Below are 12296 nucleotides of genomic sequence, written 5' to 3' on the forward strand. Positions count from 1 at the left end.
TTGATTTTTGTGTTTTGTTGGTGTTTTTTTCTCTTTTCTTTATCAATATTTTCTTTAATTGTCTTTCTTTATATTCTAGCACCCCATGGTTTCTTTTCTTTATAAGTTTTTTTCTCTACTCAATCTGGAATATTTATATTTTTGAACGATAAAAATAGATATATAAACCGCACTTAAGAGGCCGGACGAGACCTAGGATTACAAAATGGACGAATTTTCTTTTAATATAAACAGGAAGATGTGTTATGGGTGCCAACAAGACCACCCTTCATTCAAGTCACAATGTATAAAAACAACTATAGGTCAAAGTACGGCCTGTAAAACGGAGCCTTGTCTCACTTCAACAGTAAGCTATACATGCTATAAAGGGCCTCCATAATAAAAGTGTGAAATAATTCAAACAGGAAAACAAACAATCTAATCTACATATGTGAGCAAGTCACTTACGAATCCGGAGTTTATTGATGTATAACCGGTAATTTTCTATTTTTATTGTAACCGGAAACACCGTTTTGATGACGTATTATGCATTTATGATAACGCTGAAATGAAATGAAAGTAACACCATAAATTGCCTTTTTTATACCATCTGCAGGTAAATTATTATTGTATTAATTATTCCCTGGCCTTTATATTATTATAAATTGCTTTTATTGTTTCTGTAAAGTCTTTAACACACATATAAACATGATAAACACATCAAAACAAACAATATTCATACGGCGAACCATTGCCGATGTATTTTCATATTTTGGTATCATTATCTGTGTATACAGCAGCACTATGAATTAATAACACAGACAAACATATCGTATTATATCTTCTGTAATTATGTGACACATAATGTATGTCACGTAGAATACTATGATTTAGGTTAGTTGTTTTGGTTGCATAAACATTGTATTTTTCATTGTTAAATAATTGTTTTGGTATATTAATAACATGCATCTATAATGATGGAACAATAACCATCCCAGTTCACTTCTGCAAAGTTTAATTAACATTTATTTTGTACACAAATGAGAGCTATTTGCTATAAAAACTATGGAAAGCCTGTTTAACATTAATGTGTCATGTTATCAGCCGGACAGCAAATCTCTTAATGGCGTCGATTTTATTATTCTGGTCACGTGATTTTCAGTTCAAAAAATGGCATTTTTTAGCAACGGCAATGACGCCACGAAATCGACGGCGTAAAGCTATTTTGTGTATTTAGCATGCTTAACCAAATACATCATTAAATACGGCAGGTTTCAAACTTTAACTACGTTATTCATTTAAGAATGAAAAAATAGAATTTCCTTGATTATTTGATTGGGAAAGATGAAAAAACGTGCCGCGGCCGTGACACTTCTCGGTAAATAAATGTAAATTGAAATGACACACGGAATGGTAACGTATTTTCCTTTATAGGGATGATACCTCCTGATATTATGAACATGAAATGCCTATTGATACAAAAACTCGCCAGGTAAAACGGCATTGTATCAATTCAACAGGCCCAAAACTAGCGACCGGCCAAAGGGAGATAACTCGAATGGAAAGTCGTTGAAGGGACGGCTGATCAGAAACGAGAGAAAATAACTATTTCGCTCAATTTTAGTAAGTGAAAGAGTTCATTCTGGGGTAAAATATCCAATAATTTATCAGTGTGGATCATCAGTGTGCGAAGGAAAATGTGTTAATATTAAAAATACCTTGGATATTACAATTAATCATTGGAATGAGGGCACCTGTCCGGTATCAAGACCCAAACAGTGAGAGAAAGTATAATAGAATGTATGTCTGCTTTGGTAAATCACTATTTAATTACATATTGCATAAAAATATCTGATAATCATCTAGAAATCGGGGAAATTGCAAATATTATTACATATTCAGTTTAAAAAATATATTACTACAGCTTCAGAAGAAATATAAAAAAAAGTTTTCTATATGGTTATTTTTTTTACATAAAGTGAGGGGTTTTGGACCAGTAAATTGATAGAAAAAAAAATACTTGCCCAAAGCTTTGGTGTTAAAATTCCATCATTAAAGGGGGGAATGTTGCAGAATATTCCCTGATTGCATGTGTATACCTCTATTTTGTCATATATATATATATATACTTTGATGGAACGTAGGTTTAACAATATTTTGTAATTCAATTTAAATGAGTGTTTTGATTAAGTAAACTTCATTTTGAATATGAAAAAGAGTTAATGAAATGATTTAAGCAATATTTACTACATATAAACCATACTTTGCAATATTAAATGTATACAAGAGTTGTTGGTATATATACTGAGTAATTATTGACTAGGCAAGCAAATTATTGTAACTATGTATTTTGCTGATATCATTTACATTATAGTGTACATTATAACTGAAGTTGTGTTCTACAAGTGTGTATTAAAAACCTTCTTTTTGTGTATTTGCAGGACTACCTGCCACCTTTGTTAATAGTAAAAAATAAAGATCTATATATCATCAAATATGTCACTTCTATTAGCCTCACCCTACTCCTGGCTACACATATAATACAATAAAGGGAAAACACTTAATTTATATACCTCAACACCAAACAACAACCACTGTACAACAGGCTTCTGACAGGTGAATAAAAATGTTTTTATTTTTAAATGGTGATTATTACATACCAGGTTGAATGCTTCTATTTCTAAAGTCAAAGATAACTAATTTTTCATTTATTGCATGGAAAGCGTGAGGACCTTGTCTCAAACCTCATTCATAGTGCGATTTTTTCAATCATATTTTTATATCTCATGCTTGTAGGTTCACAATATATCACATAGCTCTGATTAACCCGAAATTTGTTTTGACGACAATTAGAAAAATTTTGAAACTTCCGGCAAAGATAACCTACAGTAGTCTTGGTTTTAAATTGATTTTATGCTCATATCTGCTTCTTTTTTTGTTTAGCTTCAAAGGATCATTCCCACTAGTACTATATCAGTGGTCGAATGAAAATACTGATACAAATTAGTCAAGTTTGTAAATATAATGTGACTAGTGATCTTTTAAGGTAGCACAATACAAAAGCAACTAAATTTTATCAAAATTTTATTTTCAGCTGTTTTTGTTACTTCTTAATATTCCAAAACCACAGAAGAAAAAATTATTTACACATCTTCCACTGTTAATGAGTTTTGATGATAATTAGTTTTATTAACAAATGCATACAATGATAAAAACATGTGGGCAGTACATTGTGGTTAATCAATAGAATCATTTGATAGCTTTATGACCACTGACCTGTATAAAAATAATAGTTATGAAAAAGAGGTGTATTAGGGATTTATGGAAAAATGAAGTTAATGAATTCCAAATAAAAATACATTTCTTTATTGGAGCTGCCAGGAGAAAAAAAACCAACTATTTGATATAGAGGGAATCAAACTATAAATGTACAGATATTAAAAAAATATAATTTTACAACAATTAATGTTTCTGATGTTTATACTAGAATCTCTTAAGGAGAACGTTGAAATATGAATTCTTTTTAAAAGAAAATACAAATTGAATATTTCATTATCAAACTGCAAAAAAAATGAAAAAAATGTACTTTGTGTAAAACACCATATTGTCATTGTATACAATTACAATTTTAGAAATCCCCCATATGGATCCTCTAGACTGACCAACTGATAATCTTGTGTACAAAGCATAAATCCGTATTGAAGAAAGTAAATGCAATGTGTAATTAAACTTCTGAGATCATTAATAGTAAAGGTTTATCATGGTTAGCGGAGTTTTGACCATCTATACTATTAAACGAGAAGACCTCATTTTGGGTGTCGCTTCTCTTCTTTCCACAATAAATTAATCAACACGCCCCTGTGTCCTATAGGTACAGTGCATAGTCGCATTTGTCATCCATTTATATGATTATTCAGATAGTTATTTTGGGAGAAAAACGAGAACAAAGGCATCCGGATATGGTCCCGTCACTGGACGAAATTTTAAGTCAGATTAGACCTCCGGTTTGCGTTTTTCTGTATACTTTGAACATACATATACTACGAATAAAGTGCATTTTCAGAATTTTATCTGCTATCATTTTCAAGTTAACTATCCACGGCGGTCATAGAGTTTATTAAATAGAGAGAGTCTGTATACTATATCAATGACCACCATGGATCGATTAGTAAACTTAGAATTGAAAGTAAATACACTTTATTTATATAGTAATGAATGTTCATAATATACAGATAAGCGCTAAAATTATTCATGTGAACTTTTGACACCTTTTCTGAAATTCTCCAGTCGTTAAATCTTTTACATAATTCATTGATTACAAAAAAAAGAAGATGTGGTATGATTGCTATGTTGCGACAACTCTCCACAAGAGACCAACATGACACAGAAATTAACAACTATAGGTCACTGTACGGTCTTCAACAAAGAGCAAAGCCCATACCGCATACTCAGCTTCAAAAGGCCCCGAAATGACAATGTAAAACAATGCAAACGAGAAAACTAGCGGCCTTATTTATGTACAAAAAATGAACGAAAAACAAATATGCAACACATAAACAAACGACAACCACTGAATTACAGGTTCCTTACTTAAATGTTCATAACATACTAAATGTATGTTCATATTGAAATTGATAGAAAACCAAAAATAAGGAACTTGGAGGGTGGAGGGATAAAAAAAAAAAAATTTCCTGTCCCCAATAACCTATGACTTATGATACTTTTGCTGAAATTCTCCAGTCATTCAGTATTTTACAAAATTCTTCCAACAACACTTTACATACTTTAAACTACGCTCTGAATGACCGCGATTTCGCGGGTGTGTTCTAGTATATGTTGAAACTTCCAGCAAGGTCGCTAATGATATAACATCTCCAGTCAGATCTGATTTTTGTTGCATAGGGTGTGCATTTTCTTTATATATTCAGAATTGCTGAAATGGAATGCTTTTTTACTGGTCAAAACCTAATTGATTTATGATTAAAAGCCAATCCTGAAGGCTATCCCCATGGTACATGTGTGAATTATTTTGAAGTTAATGGGGTACAAGTAGGAATAGTCTTATTTATTCAATTGTGACATTCATTTTTGTCATGAAAATGTAGTTTTAAATGAAATTAGCTCCTAGATCGGTGCCCCGATTTGCCTGATTTTCACACACGTTGTTCCTTGACCAGTTATCTTCCACAAACATCAATAGAACAAATTTTATACCCAATTAAATTTAGTGATCTCTTATGAATTGAGGTTGCAAACTTCATTGGAGGTTTATGAGAGAATGAAATACAATAGGAAAAATCTGAGACACGGTTTTGGAGGTCAAAATGTGCTGTACAAGAATCTATAAAATACTTTGGGATGCTATACATAACAAAGAATCTAATTTCATTCAAGTGGCCATCACAGTGTAGCAACTAGTAACATAATAAATAATTATGTAATACTCATTTCATAATGAAATTATCACCATTTGAAAGATTAATCTTTCTTCTTTCTATTGGTACATTTGAAAGATTAATCTTTCTTCTTTCTATTGGTACATCATTTATAAAATTCAAAGTTGGAATGAAGAAATTACCTCAGTTTATAGTTGTCTGATTGGCGGGTGAAAAAATCTTTGTATTGTGCTACCTTAATAATTTAAAAAAAAATATTGATATTGACCTTAATACTTTTGTACCTGAAACTGAAATATGTAGATAAGTCGTATTGAAATGTTTCCTTTTCTATCGATCAGACTTGATGATTAACAGTCAATCATGTGATAATTCACGAAAACTAAACACATGCCATGTGTATTTTAAAAAACATCGTTTTATCATATACCTGTGTTCACAGCTGTTGTCAATTTAAGATAACCTAAACTTGCAAAAGTGGAGCACACACTTGGACAATCTACTTCAAATACTAAGCTTTTTTTTTATATAAATTAAATTGAGAAATGGAAACGGAGAGGGTGTCAAAGAGACAACAAAATCCACACACAAAGTTCAAATCTGTATATATAAAAGATAAAAGTTAAACCCACGTACTTTTTATGTGTATAAACATTATCGATTTGAGTCACATGTATATGCATGTATTACAGATTTCGTTTTCGTGTAAACTCATAATAGGATGTATACGTTTCAATAAGGTAAGAAATTTATTACACTATAAATGTTAAAAAAAAGATATTTGATAATTATATAATATTAATTTCATGTTGACGTTGCGATTCTGATTCCCTTATTAATAGCGAGACGGTGTAACGTATATAATAATTTTATCCATGTCCTATATATATATTTTATACAACACGTCTAAACATCAACCCAACAATGTTAGATCTGTAAATTTGCTTTCACAAATTTTTTGTTCTTCCCTCGCCGGGATTCGAACCCATGCTACCGTGATATCGTGACACCAAATCGCCTGCACTGCAGCCGTCCCGCTAGACCACACTACCACCTTGGCTCTACCATAATAAAGCTTTCAGTGGCCGTGTGTTACCTTTCCTCGTCAGTTTTAATCTAGCGGCGTACTACAGTACATGATATATAAGGCTTGGAGATGTTATTGTAACAGATCAGCTCAATTATCTATAGTAAAGGATCCTACAAATTAATATAAGATACAGTCACAGAAAATAATTATATTTATAAGTACGTCTGAGTCAGTGACAACTCTACAACAGATTTATCCATCGGATCGCCATCAATGATGGTGATACATGGCTGTGTACATTATGTATATACAACTCGTCTAAACATCAACCCAACAATGTTAGATCTGTAAATTTGCTTTCGTAAATATTTTGTTTTTCCCTCGCCGGGATTCGAACCCCATGCTACTGTGATAATGATATATAAGTCATGGAGATGTTATTGTTAACAGATCAGCTCAATTATATATAGTAAAGGATCCTAATATATATTTTATCCTATTTAAAGATACAGGAATTGCTTACATTTATGCCATCTTTAACTTAGGCATACCAAACTCTTATTTACATTTTACCAATTTGTTTACTATACATCTTCCTTCATAACTGCTTCTTTGCATATCAAGATCATCTATCATCGTCCATTAAACACTGTTAAATATAAATAAAATTATTGCGTGGTTACCTTGTGTCATAATATTTACACACTTACTTCACACATATTTAGATGTATGTCTATAGCTTCATGTTATTATCTACGTTTCTTTAGTTCCTTCCATCTACCGAATTCTTCACACGAATACCTCTACTTTATCCTACTCTTACTACCATAATCATATATCTGCCTTCCTAACTATTTACGTTTCCTGCGTGTCTGCTCGTTGGCGCTGCTCCATATCTTTATGAACCTATATGCATGCCCACCAGTGTATTTGTCCATCTATTTTCTTGTACTCTCAACTGCCGAGCTTCTTACTTTTTTCGCTCCTACATGCGTATTTACCTGTCGTTATGCATGTTATGCACACTTACCCTCCGTATCTACATATATGCTTCTTCAATCAGTCTTATGCAGATATCTTTTAACCTACATTAGACCCAATGGAAGTTTATGGAATAGCATTAGAATGTATTCAATATTACACACATACATACGGTCTAAAAGTAAAGTGGAGTTTGTGCACAAGGCATCGCTATTAAGGAATTTCGATACAAATTGGAAATATAATTTTATAAAAAAAAATCAATTATTATCACCATCGACAAAATTGTACTAAATTGCATCCAAGAATCAATGCTATGATTTAGTACTAGTTCTGTTAGAATTCGAAGTCCAGCTTCTTTTTTGTATTTTAGCCAAATTGTATTTTTAAACTAACTTGCATAAAGCATAAAATGTGATTTCATCACATTACAAATGAGAAATAAAAAAACCTTATATCTTTACGAAACAACAAACAAATATGATATAATGCAACAAGCAACAAGAACTGAATTACAGGTTCCTGACTTGGGATAGGCACATGTTGAGGGTTTAAACATTTTCGGAACATCCAATTGTACCTCACTTATAACAACAGTGGTTCAAAACTATACATGAACTATCTGTACAAAAAAGTAACAATAAAAATCCAGACAATATAACTAACAGGTACGGTTTTGTAACAGCACAACAGAGGAACAAGTTAAAATATAAAATCAGTTGGAAGTAGATTGACTCATCAAATCAATACAAAGCGAAAATCCATTAGACATTTTCCGAAAATCGTATTACAAGCTACATGCATTTTATCATGTAGATATGATTCAAGATATCCCTGCTTGTAGATAACGTCCGCTTTATCGATTTACGTAACACAAGTTTCTAGTTAAACATTAATATTTTTAGAAAATTAACAATGTGCATGTGCATATGACTTTATCAGTTGAAGAACGTACTGAAAACGTCTATTAATATTTTAGGTTAAGATTACAGACGAATGGAGCGTTTGTACTCATAGTTGCTCTGAAACGGAAAGTAGAATTACAAGCTTTCTGCAAGGGAAGAAATTAAATCACTACAACGTTTAAGGTAACCTACATTTGTTTTTTTATCTCTTCTATTTCCTATTTGTTATATTTATTTATCTTATTTCATTATAGATATAAAACGATGTACCAATTAGCATGATTAGACAACTCTTCATAATGGATAGATCATGTAGATAACTCAGATATTATCTTGATGCATGCGCAATATTTTATATTTCATATGTAAGATTTGTTTTTCGATTAACATAATGATCAGCATATGGCTTATTTTAATTTTGTAAATGACTGAAGATTTATATACTAGTACACTTGTGTATTATTGATACCATTTATGAATAACGATGTGTGATTTTATGTAATTTGACAAACAATCACCACAGAATTGCATATATATTTCATGATCAATCAAACATCATCTCTTAGACTTGGCACAATTATTGGATATATGATGTTTTGTTTTTAAAATTCACTGTCCCTGCGTTTGGGATGCATTCGTTTTTTAGTCCTCCAGTAGAAAACCATTCACACGTTTCTTTGTAGGTATCTCCTATATCTCAAGTTATCTACACATTATTTTGTCATCTAATCTATCCGTGTACTTGTTTATTTGATTACATAGTACATACTTTTCTGTAGGGTTAACCTTTTTGTTGTCATCTAAACAAAGTGGTTTTTTTTATATTGTTATACGTCATTTACACCACCTCTACTTAACTACCTCCTTGAAAATTATTTAATGTCCATCTTTTATTATGTATGAATAAAAGATATCATAACATGTCTACCTGTTAGCCTATTTTAAATATTATCACACATTCTTTACACATATATTGGTTGAATCATATGATACGATTTTATGTCATATGGTCTCTCCAGCAGCATGTAAAGTAATTCTGGAATACTTTTTGTCTTCTCTTATATTTGATGTGTTTCCCTCAGTTTTAGTTTGTAACCCGGATTTGTTTTTTCACAATCGATTTATGAATTTCTAACAGCGGTATACCACTGTTGCCTTTATTTAATACTTTTGAAAGCATAGAGGACAGAAAATGACTTAAACATAACTCCTTCTTTGAAAGAAATGATTTACTTGTTTCAAGGATGAAGAAATGAAATCTTCCATAGTACAATTGTAATGTATGTGTAATTCTTAAATTACCCTACATGTATGAAAGGTAAACAAAATCTAATTGATTTAATTAGTAAAATTAAAATAAACTACATGCACATATAAAAGCAAAAGCAAAGGAACACTTTTAAATGCCGTTCTTCATCTCAAAGTCACGTTTACTTGGATGGTGATTGATGTACATAATTTGTAAACTGAAATCAAATTAAAAGATGCCAATAAAGGAGACAACATTTCTCTATGACATCGTGATTGTATCAATCCTTTTCAGATTCAGCTGACAACATGTCTGACAGTCTCTGTACCAAAGCACACAAGCTTGAAAAAAACTTAAATGAATGGATAAAGTGTAAAGATGAGGCTGTGAAGGAATTAAAAGAATTGGCAGTAAATCTAGACGATCATTTCCAAAAGATATGCAAAGCAAAAATTGCTGGATCAACTACTTCTCTTGGTGGCGGAATATTGGCTGTTGTAGGATTTGGATTGTCATTTGTGACATTTGGAGCTTCATTAGGTCTCACTATAGCAGGTAAGTACTAAAAAAAATATTTGTGCATAAGATATTGTTACATTTTAAAATCCATAAGAAATTGTATTTTAGTCAGTTTACTACAGAAATCAGTGCCCTTTAACTTCGTACTTTATTTGGCTTTTTAATCGTTTTCTAATTCGAGCGTCACCGATGAGTCTTTTGTAGACGAAACGCGCGTCTGGCGCAAATACAAAAAAATCAATATGTGATGAGTTTATTAGGAAAATATGTAGCAGAAGATGTTTATGTTCTAAACAGTTTACATAGCAACTTACTGTCAAATTGATTGCAATAAACTAAGTTGTCGAATATGAAAATAAAAAAAACCCATTATGCTTACACTTGAAATCAAGAATGGAGACTGGAATGTGTCAAAGATACAACAACCCGACCAAAGGACAGAAAGCAGTCGAAGGCCATTAATAAGTCTTCAACACAGCTAGAAGATCCAGCACCCGGAGGGGGTCTTCTAAATAATTAGGGTTATATTGTTGTTTGAATTTTACAATTTAATACATTGCATATCACTTGTAATACATTATAAAAACGTTATCAATTTCTTATCATTATTATAGGTAGTGTAATAGCAGGAGCTGGGGGAATAACGGTTGGAGGATCCATGATTACAGACGCCATGCTTTCAAAGCAAAGAAGAGAGTCAGCACAAGCTATTTTAGATAAGTACAATGAGCTTGTTGAAATTATTAAAGAGGAATGCATTGAGATAGGTGAAATGCTTAAAGAAAAAGATGGGAATATGGAACAGTATCCACATTGGATGGATTTTTGGAGCAAGCTAGCTTTCGGAGCTGGTACGACAACCAAGTGTATAACATGGGATATATTAGCAAAGACAATATTAGCTTCATTACGTATAACCGCGTCATACGCCGATGATGCTTTGGCCGTTGGTGCAAGAGCAGGCGCTTCTGCTTTTCGAACAATTGGATCCACTGCTGGACAAGGTCTGCATATTGCCGGTGGTGTTGTAGGTATACTTGTTATGCCTCTAGACATTTACACTCTTGTTGATTCCGCTATTGATATCCATAAGAATAATCCACATAAGGTGTCTAGTAAAATAAGAGAATGGGCTGACCATATCGACAAATCATGTCCAACTAAATGGGATATTGAAGTTATGATGGACCAAACATTCCAGCAACAGTTATGTTTTCAAATAATGTAAATGACTGATAGCTATTAAGATACTAGTACTAGTATTTGGAATTGATGGTTGAGTGACCTATGGGTTTTTGAATCGTTTGACATATATTAAAAATACGAGTTATATAATTTATTAAATGCATAAAATAATTTTACAGCAACTAGTTACAAAAGCTATCTAGTGTATGTGTACTTCCTTTGGTAATATTTCACCCGTTTGATGTGTTTGAGCTTTTGATTTTCCCATTTGAAAGGGACATTTACGTTATGAATTTATCTCGGACTTCGGTATTTACGTTATTACACTTTTGTATGATACAACAGTGCATATCTGATATGTTCCTTATGTAGTAACTACAATGCCCTTTCCCTTTTCACGAATGTGACCTACCGAATTAGACTATTTACCGGATAACATATACAACACGACGGGTGCCACATGTGGAGCAGGATCTGCTTACCATTCCGGTGGACATGAGATCACCCCCAGTTTTTGGTGGGTTTCGTATTGCTTAGTCTTTAGTTTTCTATATTGTGTCTTCTGTACTTTTTTTTGTCTGTTTGTCTGTTTTATTTTAGCCATGGCGATGTCAGTTGTTTTTTATCTAGTAGTTATGAGATTGACTATCCCTCTGGTATCTTTCGTCCCTATTCCTGAACGTACAAGGAGCAAAAATATTCTTCAAAACAGACATCATTTTTTTTATGCTTATCACCCTCTCCCCTCGCCTTCCCCCTAAAAAACAACATGCGGTCGGCAAAGTGCAAATTTATTTTAAATTTGAATGATAAAAATGTTAATACTTTAGATCCTAGATAAGAATTTCCAATAATGCATTGCACTCTAAAAAAAGTTAACCTTTCATGGACAGTTACTTTTCAAAACGTATATTTTTAAATTCATAAGGAACGAGTGAAAAATAACAATCATTAACTGTAAAGGTAATCTGTGATATTCGGAGATGGGGTGCAGGAGGATTCAGGAGAAAAACAACATGTAAGTGTCTAATTATCTTATTTCAATGGTTGGT

At 32.1% G+C, this 12296-nt stretch overlaps 2 protein-coding genes across 6 annotated transcripts in view; one reads left to right on the forward strand and one right to left on the reverse strand.

Moving 5' to 3' along the window:
- Window positions 1–7403, reverse strand: part of LOC139481520 (uncharacterized) — a 38680-nt gene extending 31277 nt beyond the window's left edge. Inside the window, exon 1 of the transcript XR_011654630.1 lies at window positions 7116–7403. The gene's annotated coding sequence lies outside the window, so the exon portion shown is untranslated. The remainder of the gene's footprint in view (window positions 1–7115) is intronic.
- LOC139481519 (apolipoprotein L3-like) lies at window positions 502–11438 on the forward strand. Of its 5 annotated transcripts, none has more exons than XM_071264905.1 (4): window positions 502–595; window positions 8366–8474; window positions 9835–10095; window positions 10674–11438. In XM_071264905.1, exons 3-4 carry the CDS (start codon window positions 9849–9851, stop codon window positions 11285–11287), a joined length of 861 nt encoding a protein of 286 aa, XP_071121006.1. In that variant the 5' UTR covers window positions 502–595; window positions 8366–8474; window positions 9835–9848; the 3' UTR covers window positions 11288–11438. The 5 variants fall into 5 exon arrangements, with proteins under 5 accessions (XP_071121006.1, XP_071121009.1, XP_071121007.1 ...); XM_071264906.1 differs by lacking the exon at window positions 502–595 and adding an exon at window positions 2461–2595; XM_071264903.1 differs by lacking the exon at window positions 502–595 and adding an exon at window positions 5691–6115.
- The last annotated feature ends 858 nt before the right edge of the window (window positions 11439–12296 follow it).

The sequence above is a fragment of the Mytilus edulis genome, chromosome 7, assembly GCF_963676685.1.
Source record: "Mytilus edulis chromosome 7, xbMytEdul2.2, whole genome shotgun sequence".
Taxonomy (NCBI): Eukaryota; Metazoa; Mollusca; class Bivalvia; order Mytilida; family Mytilidae; genus Mytilus; species Mytilus edulis.

Excerpts from the sequence above, each read along its gene's own strand:
- LOC139481519 (XM_071264905.1), top strand. The coding sequence starts at position 9,849 with ATGTCTGACAGTCTCTGTACCAAAGCACACAAGCTTGAAAAAAACTTA. Across the intron at positions 10,096-10,673 it reads ATTAGGTCTCACTATAGCAG|GTAGTGTAATAGCAGGAGCT; the intron begins GTAAGTACTAAA and ends TCATTATTATAG.